Raw genomic sequence first — 23,932 nt, 5'->3', positions numbered from 1 at the left:
GGGGAGCCACGTATGCACTCGAGGACCAGCCCCAGATGCTGGCGGGCGGGTGGGGGTGGGACGGGACGGGACTGGACTCACTGATCTTGCAGGGAGGTGTCACTTCCAGACACTCCTTGTGCGCCCCAACGCCACACTTGGTGCACAGGTACCCCTGGTAGAAGGTGCCCCTGGGCCGGAAGCAAGAGAAGGTGGAGGTGAGGCAGGCACTGCCCGCACCCCCAGGCCCTGCAGCCACAGGCGGGGCCCATCGAGCCCCAGGCCTCACTGTCCCCACAGAGTGCCCGTCCCTCACAGCCCGGGGCCTCCAGGACCCCCCATCCTCATGTGCAGCCCAGCCCAGCCTCCCCACAAGGTCGGCCCCACCTGGCTCTCAGGGCCCTGAGCACCCGCTGGGACAGCGCCTCCCGCCCTGGCTGGGTGTGACACTGACCAGGGCCGGAGGGGGGAGGTGGTCGGCGGTGACGGGGCTGCCTCAGGGGAGGGGGCGGGCGGGAGGCCCTCACCTGAGGAACATCCCGCAGGCCTTGCAGTTGGTGGTCCTGTCGAATGTGTACATCTGGAAGCTGTGGTGGTTGGCGTTGGCCTTGTCAGGTCTGATGTTTGACCTGGCGGGAGGGACAGGGTGCCCTGGTGCCCTGAGCCCACACCAGCTGGCCTGCCTGGGCCCGAGAGACCTTCTGGGTGAAGGTCACAGCCCCACGCTGACGGGGGTCTGGCCGTGGGCTGACTCCGCAGATGAGCCCTCGGGGCTCCACTGAGTGAACTCGGGCTCAGGGCAGGTGCCCTGGAGCACCTAGGGGTCGGGCACTGCGCCCGTCACCCACCTGGAGACATGTCCACTGCCAGACGGCACGGCAGCTGAGGGGCAGGGGGCCGGGACAAAGCCAGCAGGGGAGTGTGACGGTGTTCACCACACGGCCTTTCAGCAGGGACAAGCACCCAAAAGTGCTCCTGACAGGTTGCGGGGGGCCAAGCACACCCCGGGAGCCAGGGGCAGATGCCGGGGCAGACGTGGGGACTGCCCATGGCTGACTGCTCTCTGTTCGCTGTGTCCCGGACAGGCCTTACAACGCTCCCGGTGCTCCCAGAGCCTGAGCCCTGCCTCCGCGTCCACCCCCAGGAGGACACAGCCGGGACGCCAGCGCACCCGCCCTCCTGCCAGCGGAGTCTGAGGGGACCAGGCCCCTGCCCATCTGGTGTCAGGTCCAACGTGTGTGGGCACCTCCGTGCCCCACTGACCACCCTTCTCTGTCGGACATGCAGGGGCTCCTCCCAGACTACATGGACACATAGCTCTGAGGCCCCCACACAGAGGCAGCCATCCACCAGCCCGCAAGGCCCCCAGGACCCGGGCCACCATGGGCCCCTTGGCATCACAACCGTCCCCGCCACCCACTGCTCAGCCGGCCCGGCGGGCGGGGCCCAGCCTGGAGGCAGAGGTCACTGAGCCCCACTGAGACAGGCTGTGCTGGAGGGAGGCCCTCTTGCCAGGTGGATCGTGAGACAGCTAGGACGGCACCGGAGTGGGGCTGGGGTGCGGAGGCCGGCTCTGGCCCGAGAGGGTGGCCGAAGAACTGCCCCCCCTGCCCCCTCCGCCCCCCCCGGCCGGGGCTTCCGCCCAGACTCACATGGCCATCTCGAACTGCTCCATCCACTTCCTCTTCATGTCCTCCGTCTTGCAGAAGAACTGGAAGCCCTGCTTGCCTTGCAGGTGGACCAGGTAGAAGCCGTAGGACCACTGCAGGGGGCGGGGGGCGGGCCACACTGCTGCACACGGCACGAGCGTGCGTGCGCTCCTGTGCATGTGTGTGTCTGCATGTGCACGCATACGGTCTGTGTGCCCGTGTGCCAGCATGTGTACATGTGCCGTGCATTTCTGTGCACCCAGCTATGCCTGTGCAAGCACATGAGTCTCCAGTGCACTCACGTGTGCATGTGCCTGCAGTTCACACATGTGGGCACGTATCTGCATGTGTACACGTGAGCACTGCTCACTTGTGTGCACCTGTGTGCATGAATGCACACGTGTGGAAGCCCTCTTATGTGTGCCTGCATGTGTGTGCATACATGTGTGCTGAGCTCTTGTGTCTGCCTGCACACACGTGCATGTATGTGCTCACACCAACACACACGGGGGGGCACATGCACACCCCTCTAACAAGATTTCCTGGCACCGATCTCCCGCCCCAACAAGTGTGCCCTCACTCAGCCCTACGGGCTCAGCCTGCCGCCCCTAATGCTGGAGCCTGGTCCCCGGGGAGCCCGCCCATGACACCTGCCCGCCCATTTTCACTTCCTACATGGGATGCTGAAGAAACTCCCCCGAGGCAAATCAACGGAAAAGGAGGCAGGGCGCGGAGAAAAGGCCGAGGGTGATGGAGGGAGACTAGAGGGAATGCCCGAGCAGCTGCGGTCCCCGCCCCCGAGGGCTCGGTGGGGGCGGGACCCCCACTCAGCGCCCTCGGTGAAGGGCCCACCTTTTCTCCTGCACACACACGTGGCATCACCACAATTCAAAAACTAAGGGGGACGAAGGCCGCGAACCCGCCCACCCTCCTCGGGCCCATTCGGGTCCTTACCATCTTCCCATGAGACTAGGAAGCGTGAGGAAAGGAAGGAAAGGAACACGGTTGTTACGAGGCTCAGCCCAGCCCGGCGGTGGGCGCTGCAGCCCCGGACCCCAGGCTGGGGCAACCAGCGAGGGTCCCTCCGGGAGGGCAAGGTGACAGGGGCTGGGACTTGGGGGCTGCGTTTCAGCCCTGAAACTGGGGAGGGGCCTCAGTTCACCCCTCCGGGCCCCCGTAGCTCGTGTAGACGCCGGGTTAGGTGGGTCACCCCTAAGAGCTCCTCCACACAGTGCCTGCGCTCCGCACTGTAAGCTCTGAAGTCCGGGGTCCGGGGTTTGTAGCATGTGGGCTCCCAGCCCCCACACCCAGCTCAGGGCCGCCCACAGTCAGGGCTCAAGCTCTGGGGACAGAAGCCTCTCAGAACCCACACTGAACAGGGGGCCCCGGCAGCCCAACCCTGGGGAGCATGACCCCGCCCCGATAGCCATGGCCCCACCCACAGTCCCGCCCACACAAGCCACGGTCACGCCCCAATAGCCTTGGCCCCGCCCCTGGACAGCATGATCCCACCCTGGGTAACCACAGCCCCACCCCCAGCTGCCATGACTCACTGGCTGGACACGGTCTGACAGCCACAGTGTGGACCACCCGGAGCCCTCCCCCCAAGGGGACACGTGGGCTGGAGCCAGGCTGCCAAGGCTCAGGGTGGGCTCTCACCCAGCATCTTGGCTGGGTCCCTCTGCTCAGTCTCCTCCCTGGGGAGCTGGGCTCCTGGCCACACCCACTCCCAGGAGAGATTCAAAGAAAGGCCAGGGGCTTGCCAGCAGGGCGGGGCCCAGAGCAGGCCCGCCTTCAGCAGAAGTCACAGTGATGAGAGAATGGCTGACCAGGGAAGCCCCGTCCCCACTGCAGCCCACGGGGTCAGGGTCACCACTCACTCCACTCTGCCTCACTCTCTTCCCAAGACCACCCCACCACACCTCCTTCAGAGGGCATCACAGCCTGCCCCTGCCCGCGGGGGGGCGGGGCAGCCCAGAGGACAGGGGACCCACCTTCTTGAGGTCCTTGTTGTTCGTGGGGTCGTCGGTCACCTTGTGGAGCAGCAGCTCGATGACCTCCTTCAGCTCGTAGCTGTAGCCCCTCCTCTTGCAGACGATGACCACCTTGTCGAACAGGAACAAGTACCTGGCCCGACGGCGCGGCCAGGGGGCCGTGAGCACGGCCCACCCACTGTGCTCCCTCCGCCCCGCTCTCCTGAGGACGCCGACCCCGGCCAGGTCTCGGCTGCTCAGCCACAGTTCCTGCAGGAGGCCCTCCCTGCCCCAGCCCCTGGGGCCCAAGGTGTCCATGCCCGCCCCACCCCTGCCCCATGGCTAACCAGACCCGGAGCCTCAGGGACCGAACTGTGCCCCCCACCACGGCCCCAGGCCTTGCACACAGTAGGTGCACACAGAGGACTGAACAGCAAGCTTGCCAAGCTCCACCACAGCCTTGTCTGTCGCCCGCCTGGGTACTCCCCCCGTCACTCCCTTGGTCACTTAGCAAAGAGCTCTCGTGGCCGCCGTCTCACCAGCTCCCGGGAGCCAGAGGGCTCGCCTGCTGGAGCCTCTGGCTGCCCCCCAGCCCAGCTCAGCCCAGCCCCGCCACAGCAGGCCAGCCCCACGGGTGTGGCAGCCGCTGGCGAACACAGCTCCCCAGCACGCTCGCCGAGAAGGAAGGAAGCAATTAAAATGGAGCAACACGAAGCCAAGTGGGCAGGCAGCTCTCTGCCCCGGAAAAGCCGAGTCCGGTGGGTGCCCGGCTGTGGTGTGTGCCCCCCTCCCAGGGCTGCCGCTCGCTCACCTGTCCTGCTTGGTGTGATTGACTATGGACCGGACCTTCAGCTCCCCGTCGATCTTGGGCCTCCCGAACTCCTCCAGCTTCACTTGCTGGGAAAGACAGCAGAGGTGTCAGCCCCAGGGCCCCCCCGGTCCCCGCTCCTGCGTGGGGNCCGGGGCCCCCCCCCCCCCCCCGGTCCCTGCTCCTGCGTGGGGAGGAGGGGCGGGTATGCACAAGCCCGGGGTGGACGGCTCCCACGGAATCCGGAGGCAGAGCCCAGCGAAACGAATGCTGGGGGGGGGGGGTCCTGGCTGGTGCTCAGAACAAGGGGAGAACAGACGGTGGAGGGAGCTGGCCTGGGACCTCCTGTCCCCGCCCCCCGCAGCCCCGGCAAGGACCACCTTCAGCCCTGCGGGAACAAACAGCAATGCACAGAGGGCGACCTCAACAGGCTGCGGTGGTGTGGCGTGCCTGGCAGGAAAAGCCAGGTGCCCAGCCGAAAGCCAAGTTCAGGGGAACAAAGGGCCTTATCAGAGGGAGAAGGCGGGCGGGCGCCCAGTCCCCCCAGCAGCTGCTCCTCCCCGGGAAGCGGCTTCCCGCCGAGCCCCGGCCCATGCGCTGAGACTGCATTTTCGTTCTCCGGCTCATTTGTTCTCTGGGTTCCTTGGCTGCGGTTCGGAGACAACGCACAGGACGGACCCCAGAGCAAAGAAGCATCTGGCCTGGCACGGCGGCTGAGCAGTGGTGGGGGACACTGGTCACCACCCGGCAGGTCCCGGAGTCCGTGGTGGGCTGCAAGGATGGGTCTGCCCCCTGGGTGGCCCAGCTCCTCTCCTGGCAGGACAGGGTGATCACCCTGTGCCCAAGGGTGGGCCTCCGAGGCTCCCATGAGGTGGCAGCCCTGCCTGTTAGAGGCCGAGGGGGATGGGGGGGCCGAGGGCAGCTCCGGGGCAGCGTGGGCCAATGCACACTGCCATTGCCCTGGGGGCTGTGGCCTCTTGGACTTGAGAGTGTCCTCCCTGTAGGCCTGGGGAGAGGGCCCTGGGGCCCGCACCACGCTCCCTCGGGCTGCCCCGCCTGTGGGCAGCCGGCCCCCTGAGCACCCGGCCCCGGGCTGCTGGCCCGCACAGGGCGTCACGGCTACCAGGACTCGGCAGGACCAGTGCGCCCTCACCACCCCGTAACCCATAACAGGGTGGTGAAGTCATGGTTAAAATCCCTGGTTACTATTCCCCAGGGAGGGCCAGCCACACTCACTAGGTTTTCTATGGAGCTCTGAAATTCGCTGATTTTCTTGAGGGTTTCTTTGTCCCGCTTGACCTCATTGATGTACATGGCCAAGTCCTGGAGAAGGACAGGGCGGGGACGGGTCAGCAAGCTTGTGCTGGGCAGGGCCGGCCGGGCTCAGCCGCCAGCCCCCGCCCTGCGTCCACCCAGGGCTGGGCGTTTGCACCGCCCCTTCAACACAAAGCGGGGGCTGGACCCCAAGTCCCCTTTTGACAAATGAAGACACTGAGGCAAAAAAGGTGATGTCAGCCCAAACACAAACCCCAGTTGCTGGGCCGGGAGCCCCAGACTCCTGCCCCTGATCTGCTTCTAGGTTAGACCAGGGAAACAGCCAAGGAGACTCGGATCGGCAGGCTTCTCAGCTCTGGGAAGTGGACACCCCACAGGCCACCAGCTGCCAGTGGGCGAACCCCACAGCTAGCCATGTCCATGTGCCAAAGTCCCTGCTGGCCACCAAGGGGCAGTGTCCACTGCGATCCAGGGGACTGAGTGACCGGGCCCAGCTCCCAGCGCTGCAGGGAGCCAGGGGACCCAGCCCCACCCCAAGACCCCACTCGGAGAGCACTGACCGTGCCCAGCGGGAGGATTAGCTGCCTTGGGTGGAACCCTTGGGCCAGGCCGAGGTGGGGGCCAGCTCCAGCCCTGCCTCCAGCGGCCCCCTGCTGGTTCCTACAAGGAGCCCCATGGCAGGGCAGAGTCTGAGACCGAGGCAGTGACAGGAATGGCCAGGCACCCCGTCCAGCGGCTCAGCCGAAGGAGCCACAGCTGCAAAACCGCGAAAGCCTGTGCCTGATGTGGGGGCAGAGGGGGCCACAGAGAGGTGTCCAGCAGAGGAGTGACTCCAGCTGAGCCCCCCCCAGGAGGCATGCCCAAACAGTGGGCTTCCATGAACAGAGGAGGGCTGGCTGGGTGGGGCAGGAATGTCAGAAGCAAGCAGAGGTCACGGGGCTGGGCGGCGGGCAGCGCAGAACCGCGTCCAGTGCCTGGGGACCGGTTCGGGCCCCAGCGGACACTCAGGAGGCAAGAAGAGAGGGGGCCTTCAGCCCCTTCCACCTACCCCCTGCCCCCGGGTGGGTCACCCCCGCCGCCCTGTCCCCTGCTCTGTCCCAGGAGAGCCTACACTTCCGGTCACAGGGCAAGGCTTCTTAGCGAGCCCAATTCCAGCCTGAAAACACAGGCTTGGTCCTTCAAGCCCAGCCTGGCCTGGCCTCTCCCTGCCTCAGTTTACCCACCCACCTGCATGGCTTCCAGTGCTTCCTTCAGCTGCTGCCTCTCCGGCCGGTCGGTGGAATGGCTCAGAAGTTCCTGGGGGCAGGGGGAGAAGGGGTCACCACTCGGGGGTCCCAGCCTCCCTCGCACCCACCGGCACGGGTATGCACGGACTGAGGCCCCCAGGGACCCTCCCGCTGGCCTGGGCTCTGTGTCGGCTGCCCGACTCCAGCAGACAGAGTATGGGCCCTCACCTAGACCTCACGCTGCTTCAGGGAGGGGTGTCCCCAAGTCTTAGGGACAACAGGGACGTGAGGCAGCACAAAGTAAGGTGTGGAGCTAACAGGTGCCTGGCTGAGTCACTCAAGAGCCTCAGCTGGCAACTCCCAGAAACCCCTGCCTCCCCCCAGGTCTGTCTGTCCAGAAAGACTTTCCATTTTTACCACGGCTACCAGGGAGCTCGGACACGGCCAAGGAGAAAGGGACTCTCTCATTCCTGGTCGGGGGCGCTTTTCTGTGTCTTTGATTTTCTGTTCTCTCTCACAAGTTTAATCAGTTTTCTTCTGTGTACCTTCTGTGACAAACCTCCCTGTACATACAAGCCGTTCCTAGTCCAGACTGCCCAGTCTCTACACGCCGAGCACCACCTGACTTACTTACCTGTCGGCCCCGCCCAGGACAGGGGCTCACCTTCAGGAGGAGGTGGTACTTGAGCACCCTCTGCATGGGCACCACCAGCAGGTCCTGCAGCTTGAACTTCCCGTCCTGGACCTTCAGCGTGCACTCCTGGCGGCAGGGGCAGCACGTCGGGAACAGCGCCCCCGGCTGGGGACGCTGGGCCCCAAGGCACTCACAGCCCCAACAGACCAAAGGCCGGGACTGGGGCCCAGGTGTCCGGTGCTTCGCTGACCTGGCTCCCAGAACCCCCCAACCAGGTGTGGGGCCCCTGCCTCTCACAGCTGAAGGGGCCACAGTGGCCACACAAGGACTCTGGGATTCTGGGGCTGGCGCCCTCCTGGGCCTGCATCAGGACCCTCGGGGAAGCCAGCTCACATGAGGGGGACCACCTGCCCAGCCGCAGGCTCCCACTAGCTGCCTGGACACACGGGGGCATCCTGCATCTCCAAGGGGCACCCCCAGCACTGAGGGAGCAAAGGGACCCTGCTCCAGGATCCCCCCTGGAAACAGGGTTTGCTGTGGGAGCCCCAGCCTGGGGCGCAGCCTCAGGACCCCAAGGAAGGGGACGACGGAGGGTCCTGGAGAGGGGCCCACGCAGGAAAACCCGACAAGACAGGGCCCTGCGCTGGGGGCGAGGGCAGGATGGGGTGGGAGGCTCCACGGCTCCCAGCAGGCGTCCATTCTCTGAGCCCCGTTGGGGTCCACACAGGCCGGGGCAACAAGGGGTCAGTCCTAGCCCCTTACTGAGCCAGACCTGGTCTTTGCGGCCCAGCTCACGACATCTGAGGGCTCAGGCTGTGTCCTGGCCCAGGACAGTGACCTCCAGCTGCCACCTCCCACCCCAACAAAGGAGAGGAAACCACTTGCTAATGCCACCTACAAAAGACTCACATGACTACCCCCCACACCACTTCCCACAAAACAGGCAAGAGGCCACTGGGATGCTGCCCGAGAGGCACGGGCCAGGGCCAGGCCAGGGGCAGGCCGGGAAGCCACGGTCACCTCAACTTTCAGTCTGAAGTCCTCCCGGCTGGCGAGGAGCTGGTTCAGCGTGTTCTGGGCGTGTTCCATGTGGCTGCAGTACTCGCCGTAGATCAGGAGCCTGGACGTGCAGACAGGCACACGCATACACACACGTGCAGACGCATGTATAGACGTGCTAAGGGGGCTGCGAGCCACTTCGAGGGGGCTCTAAGGGCACAGCAAGCAGGCCTCTCCCGTGACACCCTCACACACACACGCCACATGCGTGTGGTGTTTCTACACTGCATGTTGAAAGGGTTCCTTCTTTCTGGTGGGCGCTTCCTCCCCGTCCCGAAATACCGCCTGGCTCGGAGTGGGGTGGCCAAGGCGCTGGGAAGAGGGGGACCCGGCTCTCCCCAAATCCGAGGAGGCCCCCTTCTGAGGCTCTGTTCCAGGTCGGGGCCGAAAAGGGCCACAGCCAGAGGGCAGAAGTTCCTCACAGGGGACCCCAACAGGGCTGGCCCTGGCCATGCCCCGTCCCGCACCCCCAGAGGTCCAGGCCCCTCCGCCTGCCTGGCCACAGCAGTCCTCCTCTGGGTGTGGACATCAGAGGCCCAGGCCCCACCTCAGTCTACCCTCACAGCAGGGAAGGCACTCAACGCTGAGGACACAGGAGGCTGGGCGCTCAGCCACGTCCCCTGCCCAGGAGCCCCGGAGCCCTTCGCCGGGACCTGCCCAGGCAGCCTCAGCTGTTCACTGGCCACAGATGCCACGTGCCACCTCCCCACCCAGGCACGGGCAGACTCTCCCAGGGGCCCAGCTCCCCAACTCCCAAAGCCCGGCAAGAGGGTGGTCATGGCCCTCAGACTCCCCGACACTGAGGTGCAGGCTGCTGGACCTACGGAGGCCTGGGCCCACCCAGGCCGTGCACGGAGGGGTCCGCTCCCCTGCGGATGGCAGGCAGCTTTCTCGGTTTCGCAGGTGAGGACGGTCCAGGGGGGCACAGCCACCTGCCTCGGGCAACGCGCAGCAAAGGACAGCCCCCTGGGCGCTGTCCCCAAGGGCCCTGCACGGTTCCAGAGTGGAGCGGAGAGCCCCTGGGAGGGGGCGGGGCCTGCCACTCACCTCTCCTTGAACTCGAGGAAGACCTTGGCCAGAGTGCCGCCTCCCGCCATCATGGACAGGTCGATGGCCCGCAGGAAGCCGCGATGCACCTTGATGAGGTCCTGGGAGGGAAGGCCGTGCGTCGGCATGCGGATAGGTCTGTCAGGCTGGCTGGGCCCGCGTGGTCCTCACCGCCCTGTGTGTTCCCAGGCAAATGCAGGGGGCAGCGTGGCTGGGAGGCGCTTGGCGGTGGGCACACCGGGAGATGCGAGCACACTGCACTCCCCAGCTCGGTCTGCGAGGGGCATCCACGGCCACACCCACCTGTCCAGAGCGTGGGCTGACCCAGGGCGGGCCCTGGTGCCCGAAGGGGACCGTGGTGGCCCAGGGTCTTCTGGCCTGGGCAGGGCTCTTTCCCACGTTTTGGGGCAAACAAGTGACCTCCGTGCAGCACCACAGGGCTCCCCCAGGGCCCCCCAGGGTCCTGATCCATCCCTGAGGCTCTCACAGCCTCGGCTCATGGAGATGAACTCACTCCACTTCAGGGGCACAGACAGTGGGAAGCCCCAGGGTCTGCGTCAGCCAAGAGCAGAAAGGGACCAGAGCCCACCCTCAAACTGAAGGGGGGGGGCTGAGGGGCTGGGAAGGGCCGCCCCGTAGCTGCCAGGCAGTGTGGAGGTAGCCCCCCAGGTGTGGCCTCGAGCCAGCCTGGCCTGGTGTGCTGACCACGCCAGGGTGGACCCTCCCACAGGCACGGCCTCCCAGGGACCATGTCCGGCTCTGCTCCAAGGGCCGGGGGGAAAGGCGGGGGGCCAGGTTTCTCTGCAGCTGCCGCCCAAACCTCACGCCTCTCCCGAGACGTGTCTGTCTGAGCCCCATGGGCCGCACAGATGGCAGGCGGGGCGTCCTCCCGGCCCCTCAATCCCAAGTCCGGGAGGGAGGGGCAGCTCTGCCCCTGTCACCTGCCAGCCACCAGCACACCACTCAGCCAGGACCCCCGCACCTGGGCCCGGACGCAGCGCCCCGGGACCCTGGGGGCGAGACGCTCACCTCCAGGTTGATGAAGATCGCCGCCACGTCTGCCGGGCCCAGCACCAGCCTCAGGGGCACCATGTAGTTCTGGAAGAGAGCGCCCAACGTCTCAGCCCCGTGGAGCTGCCTCTGGCCAGGACTCGGCTCCCCAAGAGCCTTCTGGGGGATCCGGACTCCGTCCTGGGTGGGCCTGAGCAGGGACCCAGCACTCACTCCCACTACAGGGGCAGAGCCCCCGAGGGTCACTCCTCAGGGCGCTGGCCTTGAACCCCGTGGCGACCGAGGGGAGCGTGGCTACGTCATTTGAGACATGGGTGGAAACACAATCCCTGAGGTGAGGGCACCACGCCATGTGCATCTTGGGGGGTGACAGGCCCAAGCCCCGGCTCCTGGCTGTACCCCCAGACCCGCCCTCAGCGTGCTCAGGCCCCGGCACCCCTCAGCCATGTCACACACGGTCGGCACCAGCCAGCAAAGGCCACATTCTAGCCGGGAGAGAGAGCGCACAGCCCGCCAGTTTCCTTCATGAACTTGGGCCACATGCAGGAGACAAGGGCCTGGGAGTCACCGAAGGGGTGGGGCTGCCGGGGGAGGGAGGCAGAGGCCGGAGCCAGACCTGGATCCACAGAACATCCAGGGACTGCTAGCCGGAGGCCCCACGGCGTCCTCGATGGCGAGGGACCCACCGAGGTGTCCCCCTCACAGCCCCACTGGGCCGGACCCACAACCAAAGAACAGCCAGCCAGGAAGGTTCCCTCTTAAAAGCGATGTTGTTTTTTTCAGCCCACTCAGCGCTGGTGGATCGCGGGGCTGCCCGACGGCAAAGCCAGCGAGAGGCCCACTGAGGTCTCCACCTGCCACCACCGCCCGAGTTCCCGCCCACCTTCTCGATGTCCTCCAGCGTCCGGTAGTACTTGGCCTCCGTCTCCTGGATCTCCAGCAGGCAGCAGTTCCTCTTGTCGTCCTCGCTCATGCCCGTTTTCTAGAGGGTGACACGGGCTGTGAGCAGTGACGCTACCAGCCCTGGCCGTGGGACAGCCGGGTGTGACACAGCAGGACCCGAGGGGGACAGCGGGGGCCCGAGGCCTCTCCTTCCCTTTACAGGTGAGGCAACCGAGGTTCGAGGGGACAACGTGGAACGAACCAGAGAACCCCAGGTGGCAGTGCCAGAGAAGGGAGGACACAGAGCAGGTGTGATTTGCTTAAAGCACCTACTGTGTGCACAGGGAGAGCTCCCAAGCCCCCTGAAGACCCATGTCAGCCCACTGAGTGGCTGTGCCTGCCTTGGCTAGTTAGTGTTTCAGAGGAAGACACCAAATTCTCACAGGGCTGGGCTTCTGAGTGTCCACTGGCCTCTAATCAGGGGTCACTGGGGCAGGCGGCAGAGCCTGCCCCATCTCTGGGTGGGGGCAGGTGGCTGGGTCCATGGCAGGAGGGTGGTGTGACTATTGGAGGGAGGTGGTGGCCTCTGGGGGTATGGAGCTGGGCCACGTGCCAGGACACTTAGGCTCACACGCACCCCAACCCCACGCTCCTCTGAGACAGGCCCAGGGTCTCAGGGCTGCAGCTTTGCAAAGCCACCCAGGCACGCGCCCCAGGGGCCAGGTTCAGCCAGAGCCCCCAAGGCTCCCTCCCAGGGGGCAGCCCTGCCCTTCCCGGGGCCGTTGCCCCCACTCAGGGCTTCGTGGGGAGGCTGGGGCCCACGGTCTCCCTGAAACTGTGGGTAGGACGGAGCTCGGGCCCACGGCCGCCGGCAGAGGAGGAGGCAGACGGCACAGGCTGTGCTTACCTGCATGTACCTAATCTGAGAGCATGGAAACAAACGGTAGAGACCCGGTTAGCGGCGCTGGTGCATTACCCCCGCTGTGGCGGGGGTGGGGTGAGGAGCCCGCAGAGGCTCACAAGCGGTTAGCCTGCGCCCTGAGGGGTGGCCGCCGGCCTGCAGGGTGAGGGGCAGCGCCGGGATTGAGCTGACGCTGGGCTTCCCACGTCTGGCCTCCGAGAGGGACACCTGCCACCCTCTGGGGCTTCATCTGCCTTTGCGAAAGTCACCATCCCCGCTACCTCCCACTCAGGCTGCTGCGATAGCCCCAGACGTGACAAGGGATGAAACAGGACTGGCAGCTTTATCTGGAGGACGTGGCAAAAGGCCCGCCCTGCCTTCGTGGACAGGACAGCTCGTGAGCAGAGCAGGGTCAGTGACGCACCATCCTGTCCCCAGGATGCAGGCGGGCACTGGCCCCCAGTGCCCCAGGTCCTGCCCTGTGCACTTCAGGACCAGGGACAGCAGAGAACTCTGGGGGTGCCCACTGTAGGGTCCCTGCAGGCCAGACACATTCAGGGGTCTCTCAGAAGCTTGGATGGCCTGGGGTCCAGGGACCATCCAGACCACCCCAGGCTAATGAGCACACACCCGCCTCGAGGGCTTGGGGAGCGAGGTGCCCAGTGCAGGCAGCCTAGCCAGGCGCCCGGGGCAGGAAGCAGGGGCTCTCAGCCCCTTGCAGACACCCCGGGAAGGTTCGGGGACAGAGCTGCCCCACTGCCTGGCTGCCCACGGAGGGCAGACCCCCCGGCGCCCCCACAGTCGGCTCCTCATGGCGAGACCCCTGGTGATAGTGGGGCAGGGAACCCACCCTCAGACCTCGGGGCAAAAATGAGAGACCCGTTCTCAGGAGCTGAGCTTGGGGGCTGTGAGCGCCGCCGCCCGGCAGCCTGTTCCGGAAAGGCCTGGCCGGAGCCGGGCTGCTCCCAGCGTCTTCCCACCCGCGGTGCTGGCGCCGCCGCAGAAAGGGCAACGCCGCGACGCGCTTTTCGAGAAATGGCCCCCTTTCTTCAGTGAACCAAGGGCATCGAAAGCCTCCGGGGCTGGCAAGAGGCACCTCAACCACCCCCCAGAGTTCGGGGCCCCGAGGGGCCGTGGCCCACCCTGGGGAGCAGGACCCCCATCTCCCGCACAGCACCTGTGGGCAACCCGCCCACACTGGCGAGGAGCACCCTGAGGGCCACCTGCTGGGGAGTGAACGCCCTCGCCCCACAGCAGACACGCAGCCGGCTTGCTGAGGCGGCTTGTGCCCTGCCCGAGAGGGGAGCACTCGGGCTACCACACCTGGTGGGAAAGGCCCACAGCCCCGTGTCCTTCAGGGACAATCCCCGGTAACGCATCGTGGAAGGTCACAGTGGCAATCGGGTTGGCCCCTGGGCTCCTCAGGAGATTCAGGGGGACGAGGGGCCCTGGGTGGTGGTCCCCACCCTCCGCAGCCCGGCACTGGGCTGGCTCTGCCAAGTCTAAAGCCCAGGTGCGCAGGTGGGCGGGGGCCCGGCGGGGGCAGGGCGGAAGCTTACCATGGGCTGCTGCACCTCCACCTTGATGATGTCCTCGTAGATGTCGTCACCTTCATCCTCGCACGGGACACAGTCGTAGATGTCCTCCCCCAGGTCATGCTCGCTGCGCGGGAGGGAAGCCGTCAGAGGGAAGGGGGCGGCGCCGAGCGGGGAGGCCACCAGCTCCCCCTCTCGGCCACCAGCTCCCCCACCCGGCCGCCAGCTCCCCCACTTGGCCGCCAGCTCTCCCACTCGGCCACCAGCTTCCCTCTCAGCCACCAGCTCCCCGGGTCCATAAAATGGAGCGGACACCTGCGCCGGAGCGCCTGCAAGTTTAGGTCCAGCAGGTGCAGGACACCCTGCGCTTCCCCCGCCCATGAACGCTGGGGTCCGGAGCTGGGTAGGGGAGACCCTCCGCCAAAGGCGCTGGGCCCCACCCACACCTGCGACCTGGGGCCCAGAGGGCTCAGCCCAGGGTGAAGGTCAAGGTGCAGAGGTCGCAGGGTAAGGACGCGGGAGCAGAGGGGACCGGAGTCCCGGATGCACCTCCCCAAACGAGTGCCCAGGAAACCGCCGCTTAACCTGTGATTTGCAGACACAGTTGCAGCCCTCGGCCGGCCCAGACCCTCCGACAAGTCACTGCCTCTTCCCGGCCAGGGGCGCCTCCTCCGGGGGGCCTTCCAGGATCCCCGCCCAGTCTGCCACCGCCCACGAGGCGCGCCCCGCGCTGCACCTCCGATTATCTGTGCTTGACTGTGGAGGAAGCTGGCTCTTCCCCGGACAAACCCAACTCCCCATCCCTCCTGTTCGCCACGCCTGACACGGAGCAGGTGCTCAGCAAACATTCACCAAATCCACCAATGAGCCGATCCAACCACACGGCAGCCCCCGTGGCCAGGACGAGCCCCCTGGGGGTCACCCTGGGGCTTCAGGGGCAGGACCCGCCCAGGCCCAGGGCCGCCCGTGGGGCCGCCCCTCAGGGCGACTGCGCTCAGGCCGTCTCACCCTGGAGGCCGGGCCAGCCCCAGGTGGGAGCACACACCTCACAGCCTGGGGTCCAAGCAGGGCCCGCAAAGTTCACATCTAGAAGGAACGGAACCGTGGGAGCCCCCTCCACACCGAGGGGCAGCCACGACACGTGGAGGGGGGTTGGAAATGATACCCAGCAGCGCTTAGGAATGGGGTCCTGGTCCCCCCAAACCCAGCTTTTGAATATGAGCTGTCATTTCAAAGGCCGTGGGCAGCGCACCCCGACCTCCCTCTGTGGCGGGGGAGGGGCTCTGGGTGGGGAGAGCAGGGGGTGGGAAGGAAGCTGCTATTGGATAGAAACTTCACGCCACCCAGGTGTGAGGGAGCGGGCCAAAGGAAGCAGCTCCCGGAGCTCCGCCCACGGGTCCCGGGGGTGCGGACGCCCAGGGTTTGTGGGGCAGCAGAGCGAGCCTGGTGACACGGCCGCTGTCGAAAACTGTGACCGAGTGGGGCCATGCAGGGGCCAGGCAGACCTGCTGCTCCCTCAGACGCAGATGCGGCTGTTCATCCCGTCTGGGGACAGTGGCTTTGCTCTGGGGGGCTGTAGAAGGACGTGGGGGCGGGGGCCCCAATATTTAAATATATTTATTTAATCCTCCCTGGAGGACACTTTCCCATTGCTTCTACAGGGAGAGGGAGGGAGAGAGAGACACACATGCACTGGTTGCCTCCCGTACGCACCCAGGAATCATACGCGCCCGGATCAGAGATCAACCCGCAACCCAGGTTTGAGCCCTAACTGGGAATCGAACCCCCAGTCTTTCAGTTACGGGGTGAAGCTCCCACTCACCAGCCACGCTACCACAGCATGACAGGTAAAACATTTTAAGAAATGACGACATTGATGAAAAGGACGGAAAGTCGGCCCAGAACAGGACCTCGAGGTCGCTGCGCACAGGGACACCAGACTGCCAGCACGAGGCCCCGCACGAGGCCCCCCTCACAGGGCTCCCACCAGCACCAGTGTTCCAGACAACTTCTTGTCCTTCCCCGAGCCCACGCTCTCGCCACGCAGAGGGGGCGCTGGCGCCCCATGGGGGTGCTGGCTGAGACCTCAGGGATCTTCTGGGGAGCGTGTTCCCATCCTGTGCGTCTCCCTCAGGGGCACCAGCTGCCCCGCATTCCCTCCCAAGCACCTGAGCGGGCTGAGCTCCAAAGCAGGCACAGCGGGTCAGAGAGACCTGGGGCCACCAACTGACCGTGGGTGGGGGCGGGACAGGCACCAGCTTTGCCACTAGGACCCCAGAGAGGAGCTTTGGCACTTGAAGGAGGGGGCGGCCCCTTTGCACTAGGCTTTGTTCCCCCAACACCCCGTCTCTGGGGCCTCGGGGGTCCGGCCGAGCCGCTGCTGTCTGCAGCCCACTGGGCTTTCTCACCGAGCACTGCCCACCTCGTGGACAGGCCACCCCTTGTCGTCAGCCCCCTCTGGGTGCGCCTTTCTGGGTGGCCTCCACGTGGGGGTTATTGTAAATAAAAGCTGCTGTGAGCACGTGGGTGTGTGCACACGTGTGCACTCGTGGCCTTTGGAAATGCAACGCGCCCACGAGTGAAGCTGGGGAGGCGTGGTTAGGGTGACTCCAGCCGTGGCCCAGGGCTCTTCCCGCAGCCCCCGCAGCCGGGCATGCAGCTCTGGCCGGGCGCGTCGTCCCCGTTTCTGCCCGAGCTGGCTGTCCAGCGCAGCGGCACAGCGGCTTCCCTTCACGTTTCCCTGAAGAGCAGCGGGGTCAAGGGCGCGCCCACGGACTTAGGGTCTTTGCTGATCTATCTCCCTCTGCAAAAGGCCTCACCTACAAGTGCGCTGCCGTCCCACGTACGGGGTTCTAGGCGTTCTTTATGACTTTGGGTGAACGTTCCTTGTCAGGCTCGTTTTGCGAACTTTTTTCCAGGCTCTGGGTTTGGCTACTTGTTTTCTCCACGGTATCGTTGGATAAGAGTGCATTCGTCGTGTTCACAACATCGGATTTCTCGACTGTGTCTTCCGTGGTCCGACTCCGCCCCGCATGCGAGGAAACCCTAGTGCTGGGTGAGAGATCTCTGCTTTCTCCCAGTTCCCAAGGGATTTTTCTCCGGCAGCGTCTCCGAGAGCCGCGAGGTGGTGCGTTCACGCAGGTCTCCGACGAGGCTCCAGTGGACTCAGGGCTGGTGCGAGGGGGGCGGGGGTGTTCCTGGGTGGTCTGCCGGAAACTTGCATTCCCCCTGAACTGCCGAGGACCCTTTGACAAACACCGGGGGACTCAGAGGTGTGGGTCTGTTGTGGGTCTCTTATCTGGTCCATGGACCTCGTCGGCCCTCCTTGCTCGTGCCTCTCTGTTTTTTCATTACTTTCGTACAAAGTCCTGAAGCTGGGTAGTTTAACTTCTCTGGCTTTGTTTTTATAGAACCTCCGCAGTCTTGCTGGGGCCCTAACAGAGACGATATCGAGTCCACAGTGCACCCGGGGGACAGCCAACCCCCAACACACCCCCTTCCGGTCCAGGGGCAGAGCCCCGGCTCCCAGCTGCCGGTTCCTCCCTCATTTCCCTCGGCGACATTCAGCAGTTTCCTTCTGGGGGGCTGCAGTTTGGGAAGGTTGGGGCCCCTCAATTTTCCGTTTTTTTCTCTACCGCACCCTCTGCTCTCCCGGGATCCCCGTCCCAGCCGGGGTAGACCTCGTGGCGTGCTCCCGCTCATCGGAGGCTGGCCCTAGACTGTGCGTTTCGCGTCCCGGCTTCTCCCACATGGGCCCCTTTCTCAGCTTCTCCCGCGCTGCTCCCATCTGTCCCCTGCTCCCATCTGTCCCCTCCTGGGGCGCGGTTTCCCTCCCGGTTCCTGACGGTGTGGACAGAGCTGTGAATGGCAGCATCGAAGTCGTCGACCTCGGTTCCGACCGACTCCGTGTTCACCGGAACAGGCCGCACTTTCCGCGGTGCTCTCGAGTCTGAGGATTTCTAGTGGACACTGAGCATTGGGGACGGGGCACCGTGAGGACGGGTCCTGCTACTTCGTTGGGGCGGGTGGAGTGTGAGGCGCTTCCCAGACAGGGAGACCCTCGGGCCCGGACGTGGCGAGCGAGAAGGTGGAAAATGCCGAGGAGGGAACGGGACACAGTCCCACCCCAGGCCGGGCAAGCAGGAGGCTGGAACAGGGCCAAGGAGGCTGGGGGCCACAGGTCGTCACCCCGGGAGACTGCCCTCCGCTGGGCCTCTCCGGGCCTCGGTTTCCTCACCCCTGCAGGGGGCCTGAGCCACAAGCCACATGCAGCCCCACACCTCCGAGGAACGCGTGTTGGCGGGGACCTTTTCGAAATCCCTCTGACTTCTGAGACTGGTCAGAGTGGGCAGCTGCCATTTATCAGGGTCCCCACAAGTTCACTGTCAAGCCGGAGCGAGGCCCAGACTCAGTAGGGAGCCGGCGAAGGGCTCCCCCCCTGGCCCAACGGCAGTGGCCTGCCAGCTCAGAGCCCCCGGGGGCTGCCCCGGGCCTGGGCGAGCCCGTCTCTCCTGGGGCCCAGGCCCCCCTCCTGCAGCACGGGGCTCCCCTGCCTCCCCCTCACGGCCCCTTCTCAGGGAAGCTGCCGGCCCCTCCTGGAGTAGCAGGCCACACGATCCCACCCGACCGCAGCTGGCCCAGCAGGATTCCTTCCGAGAGAGTCCCTCAAGGGCTCCCAGTGGTCCCCGGGGGCTCCGAAACCATGAGGTGAGTAGCCCGGGATGGACGGCCAGGCCTGGCCACCTGCGGGCGCAGCAAAGGCGGTCCTCACAGAGAGGGGGAAGCAGACACACAGGAGAAGACGAGAGACACCCCGGTGGCTGCAGTGGCCTGGTCTGGGGCCCAAGCCCGCCCGGTCAGGCCGCCTGAGCCCCCTCTCGACCTATGTTCCCGGGGCCGCGCTCCAGAAACCTCCGGGCCTCCAACTCCCATGCAGTGCTCTGCCTGCAGCCTTGCAGAAGAGGCTCCCTCAACCAGGGACTGGGGACCGGGGAGGAAGACCACACCCATGTCACCTCCAGACACGCTGGGGGCCCTTCCAGACGTGGAGGGAGGCGTGAGGTGCAGAAATGCCCGTCTGAGTGGAAGCGTGCAGAAGCCAGGTCCCGCCCCAGCCCCGCCCCTCCACCCACCGCCCAGCCCGCTCCTCACTCGGCCAGCTCCTCCAGGCTGCGGTACACGTCGTCATCGCTCTCGGCGGTCTCCTCAGACGGGAAAGGCCTGCGGGGAAGGTGACAGCGAGGTGAGCAGGTCCGGTGTCCCGCCGCGCCGCCCCCCTCCACCTGTCCCCCACCACACCGCCCCCCCCAGCTCTGCAGAGGAGCCACAGGCTTCTGTCGGCTTCTTGTGGGAGGAAACGGGCCTGGGCGACCCTGGGGTGTGTGCTGACCCAGCCGGGCAGACGCCCTGATCGGGACACCCAGGCCACGCCCAGGCCACGCCCAGCCCCCACGGTCGCTGTGGCTTCTCCCTTCCCTGACCATCCTCACCCTCAGCCTCACCCAGGCTGTCTTCTACCAGCAAGAACACAAACCCCTGCCTGGCCGGGTGGCCCTAGTGGCTGGAGCGTCGTCCCGTCCACCAGAAGGTCGCTGGTTCGACCCCCAGGACAGGAGGCAGCCAATCCAGGTTCCTCACATCACTGTTTCCCCAACCCTCTCGAATCAACACACACATCCTCAGGTGAGGACCAGGAAACACTACCCCTAAGGGCCCCTTAGCCAGGCACTTCAGGGTCTTCCTTCCGGCCAACAGACAGACCGCCGTGGCTGCTCACTAAACACGGACCAGAAGGAGTTTTAAAACTCTGCGTCTCTCTTTAAAAACAGTTGGTCTTACGTGGTTGCATTTCACTCCATCCTCCTCCCCCTCCCCTGTGTCCCTGCGGGGTGCTGGGTGGCTGCTCTCCCCGCCCCCTCGCCCACGGAGAACGCGGAAGGCAGAACCGTCACTGGTGCCCACAGAGTGCGCCCCCGACCCGGGGCCACCGATCCCCTGGGGGACACAGCTGCAAGGCCAGTTCATTACTGACACAGCCAGAGGCAGGCTACAGCCGGGGTGGGTGGAGCAGGAGAGGGGGACCACCTACCAGGGGTGGCAGGCCGGGGCTGCCCCGAGAGGGCTGCACGCCCCAGGTCGGGGAGGCCACTCCACACCCCACTCAGCCAGGTCTTCATTCACCCCTCAAGCCTCCGTTCAGTCCCCACGGGGTCCACTTCCACTTCCCACAGTGGCCAGAACACGATGGATGGATGCATGGATGGACAGACGGTGGATGGATGGACAGGTGAGTGGGCGGGCAGGAGGATGGACAGAGGGTGTCTGAGAGGCCAGGTGGGTGGGAGAGTGGTTGGATCTGGGGCCAACGAGCAGGTGAGATGAATGGTGGGTGGGGAGGGTGTAAGGATGAAGGGGTGGCCGGGAAGACAGGGGTGGCCTAGCCGGGAGGGAACAGGTGAACAGACCGGTGGATGGCAAGTACTCTCAAACTCCTCCTTCCCCAGAAACCGGAAGTGGCAGCTTTAAATCCGATTCACGGAAGCGCCTTCAGAAGCGGGTATGAGACATCGCGCAGAGGCGTTCGGGTCCCCGCCGAGGCGTGACTTCACCACGCTAACCTCGACTTCCACACTGGAGCAGGTTCTGGGGCCAGGTTCCCCCCGTAGCGCACAGCCCAGAAGGGGCTAGGGAGGCGGGACCTGGTGGCCACTCTGCAACGCGACCCAGGTCCCCCTCCTGCCTCAGAGCCAGCTGACCCCACTGTGCTGCCCCCACCCCCAGCTCCCCCACATCAGTGGTGGTGCTGATCAGCTCTCTAAGGGGAGAGGGGAGAAGCCAGTGCCACGAACTGTCTGTCCGGTGAACAGTCGTGGGCGAGCACCGGGCACGGCCACCCAGGCCCCAGCCCCAGGGCTCCCTTTGTCCAGGCCGGTCCTGAGGACGGGCTTCCTTGTGCCCAGGTTCTGGGAAGCCGCGCTTCCCACCCACCCCACCGAGGGGACTAAGGGGTACCTGTGCAGGAAGCAGGCAGCCTGACGTGAGCTTGGAAGCCCAGCAGAGCCCCCAAGTCTGGGCAGGCAGCCACAGGCCCCGTGCCCGCGGCAAGAGTAGTCGCTGGCCAGAGAGAGAGGACCTGAAAACAGCACCAGGGGCCGCCAGGGCCTGGCGCCAGTGGGGGCGCGGCCCCGGCCTCAGACCACTCCTCCAGACCAGCGCCTCCTCCCCTTCATCGTGGGTTCCCAGCCCCGGCTCTGAGCTGGGCCCCGGGGCTGCCCTGTGTCACAGGCTCAGGGACGAGGCCGAGCCGGGCCCCAGCTCTGGGGCCCCAACAGCAGGCGCTGCTCCTTGTCCCCAGGGCTTCTCTGAGATGCCTCAAAGGTTCACGGTGCCCACCCTTCCCATCCTGGAGGGCAAGACCAGCCCCCAAGAGCAGACTCAGCCCCAGAGGCCACCCATCCCTGCAGGGCGACCACCCATCCCATCCGCACCCAGTGCTGACCCAGATGAGCTGGCCACCCGGATCCTGGCCATCACGGGCAACAGGAATTCCGTTTACACCCTGACGCTACCTGAGGGCCCCGGGGCGGGCCCCCCACCCCTGGCTGGGCCTCAGTTTCCTATTCTGAAACTGGCCTCAGAATTCTCTGTGTTGGGGCAGTGGGAGGGCCTGGCACCAGGTGTGACGGGGGCCCCGGGGCAGGAGCCGAGCAGAGGGAAGAGGCCAGCGTGGGTGGGAGGGACCCTGGCAGCCCAGCCAACAGCCCCCCCAGACCAGCACCAAGGACCAGGACACTGCAGCCAGGCCAACCTAAACGGCACTTGGAAAGTGTGGCCTGCGGGGCCCAGCAGGTCCGTTAATTACTGAAAAGCCACTGGGGTTCTGCCGCTAATTGGCAGGGAGGCCTGGGAGCCCAGGGCTGCACCTGGAAAACCGGCTTTCCTGCTACTGCGGCCATCGGTCACCAGACTGCCTCAGCCTCGCCCAGTGCAGACGGGCCATCGACATGGGGCGGGGGGGGGGGGCAGGTAGCGCCAGGCCGTACCCCTGCCCCCCCCGCCCACATGCTGCCCAGGGGCTCCCAGGCGTGAGAGGAAACAGGGTGGTTCCCCGTCACACCTGTGGGCCTGAGGGCTCCCTGTGTGCTTCTGCCCCTGCCCCCGCCTCCTGCGAAGCCCTCCGTCAGAGCGAAGCCTGGGCGGCAGCGCTGGGGCGGTCGGGGTGTGAGGGCCATGGGAGATGAGTGGACTGCAGCAAGAAGGCCAGGAGCGGCGGCACCCCCCCACTCCAGGGGCTGTACACCCATCAGAGGGCAGGACAGCTCCCCGAAGCTGCACCCCACTCGGAGCCCCCGCAGGGGCTGGTCTCCAGCAGTGAAGCCCCAGGGAGGCGGAGGCCCCGTCTGCACAGAGGCAGGCTGCCCGCGTGCCCCCGGGGGGCAGGGCAGGGAGGAGGGTGAAAGCATTCAGAGGAGGGACCACGAAGAGCAGATAAAATGACTGATCTGTGGCACACTCTTCGTCCCGCCACCGCGGCGTGCAAGGCGCCTGCAGCTGAAGAATGTGCTGAAAGCCGCCGGCAGTGAAGCCACGGCACCGCACGTCACCATGGGCCAGGGCCAGGGGCCGGGCTGGCATTTCTGGGAAGCACAGAACAGAAAAACCAGGTTCTGGCCTTGCGTCCGGAAACGACACTCTGGTTCTGGTGAGACGGGTTTGAGCTGCCCCGACTCCAGCCCTCACCAGGGCTCGGCGATGTTCTGGGACCTGCGCCCATGCGGGGACAGAGGGTCTGTTTGGTTGTCATTCTTCACACCCTTCGCCGTAAATATTCTTTCGTAAGTGTTTAATGTGTCTTTTTGAAACACTTTTGAACAGACTATCGTGTGACATTGGTTTTTAACCCTGAATTCACTGGAATTTCTAGTCCTCTCGCAACCCACCAGTAAAGTGAGTCCCTGGCAATGGCATCTGTCCCTGTGACGTGGAACCTGAAGCTACAGCCACACCGAGGGGCGGCCGAGCTGGCCCAGGTCCACCGGGAGCCACGGGCTGGGGACCCCCAGCCTACAGGTGGGCAGCAGCCCCACAGGAAACAGCAGGATGCAACAGGAGGAAGCCCCCCCAGAGTTCAACCCGCCTCACACCTGGGGGGGCGCTTCCGCCCTCCCAAGCCCCTCCTGCACCCCTGCTAGCTCACGTTCCCCCCGAAACATCCAGAAAGGGCCGTTCCCACACTCGTCCCTGGCCAGCCGAGAACCTGGTCCCCATTCAGAGGTCTCTCTGACCCTGACCAGCGGGCCGGGATTGGCAAGGGCCTGTGGTCGTGTGGGGCTGCCCTTCCCCACACCCACGGGCGGTGTGACCCTTCCACGTGCCGGAGAGGAGAGGTCAGACCACAGGGGTTGCAGGGCTCTAAGCAGAATGAAAACCACGTGGACACGTCCTGCGGAGGGACCGCAAGCGGGCAGGTCCCCTTCCCTCCTGTCTTTGCAAACCAGTGCTACTTCACCCCCACCCTCGGCCACCGGTCTGTGACGGGGTTAACCTGCGGACCTCATCACCTAAACCAAAAGGGACTCTGCAGCCACCAGCACCCTGCCTGCCAGTGGCCCGGTGTGCGTGAGCAGCAGCCACTGCTGACCAGCAACTGGACAGCACGTGGGCAAGTCACAGCGAGGACACGGACACGGCATGGGGCGGGGGACGCTGGACACTCCACGTCTGGGAGGGGCGCACGCTCCGGGGGGCTTACCTGATTCCTTTGTTCTGGGCCACATTGTGCAGGGACAGCCGGGACACTGCAGAGATGACCTGCGGGGGGACGGAGAGACACTTCTGTCATGTCACGAGGAAGCAGAGTCACGGCAGGGCGGGCACGCGTGGAAAGAGCACCGAACGCCGAGTCCGCATCACCTCGGGGAGAAAAGCAGCCCAGTGCAGCACGGCTGGGCTGG

The 23,932-nt window shown here is 65.7% G+C and overlaps 1 protein-coding gene across 3 annotated transcripts in view; it reads right to left on the bottom strand.

Annotated features, from left to right (window-relative positions):
* The window catches only part of VAV2 (vav guanine nucleotide exchange factor 2), an 88,327-nt gene that overhangs the window by 13,997 nt on the left and 50,398 nt on the right, over positions 1-23,932 (bottom strand). For all 3 annotated transcript variants that reach the window (XR_005065044.1, XM_037036400.1, XM_037036401.1), the window contains exons 3-17: positions 23,731-23,789; positions 19,131-19,199; positions 14,004-14,106; positions 11,545-11,643; positions 10,680-10,748; positions 9,651-9,751; positions 8,565-8,664; positions 7,575-7,670; positions 6,912-6,980; positions 5,646-5,732; positions 4,413-4,498; positions 3,623-3,755; positions 1,632-1,741; positions 507-608; positions 82-170 (exon numbers count right to left, since the gene is read on the bottom strand). Coding sequence is in view for 2 of the 3 variants with exons in the window: in XM_037036400.1 (XP_036892295.1) it covers positions 82-170; positions 507-608; positions 1,632-1,741; positions 3,623-3,755; positions 4,413-4,498; positions 5,646-5,732; positions 6,912-6,980; positions 7,575-7,670; positions 8,565-8,664; positions 9,651-9,751; positions 10,680-10,748; positions 11,545-11,643; positions 14,004-14,106; positions 19,131-19,199; positions 23,731-23,789 (1,372 nt within the window). In the remaining variant the exon portion in view is untranslated. The remainder of the gene's footprint in view (positions 1-81; positions 171-506; positions 609-1,631; positions 1,742-3,622; positions 3,756-4,412; positions 4,499-5,645; positions 5,733-6,911; positions 6,981-7,574; positions 7,671-8,564; positions 8,665-9,650; positions 9,752-10,679; positions 10,749-11,544; positions 11,644-14,003; positions 14,107-19,130; positions 19,200-23,730; positions 23,790-23,932) is intronic.

This window comes from Sturnira hondurensis, unplaced genomic scaffold (assembly GCF_014824575.4).
Source record: "Sturnira hondurensis isolate 20B ecotype Veracruz unplaced genomic scaffold, ASM1482457v3 Scaffold0022908, whole genome shotgun sequence".
NCBI lineage: Eukaryota > Metazoa > Chordata > Mammalia > Chiroptera > Phyllostomidae > Sturnira > Sturnira hondurensis.
The sequence above is the reverse complement of the archived record's forward strand: the minus strand, read 5'-3'. Positions and strand labels throughout refer to the sequence as shown.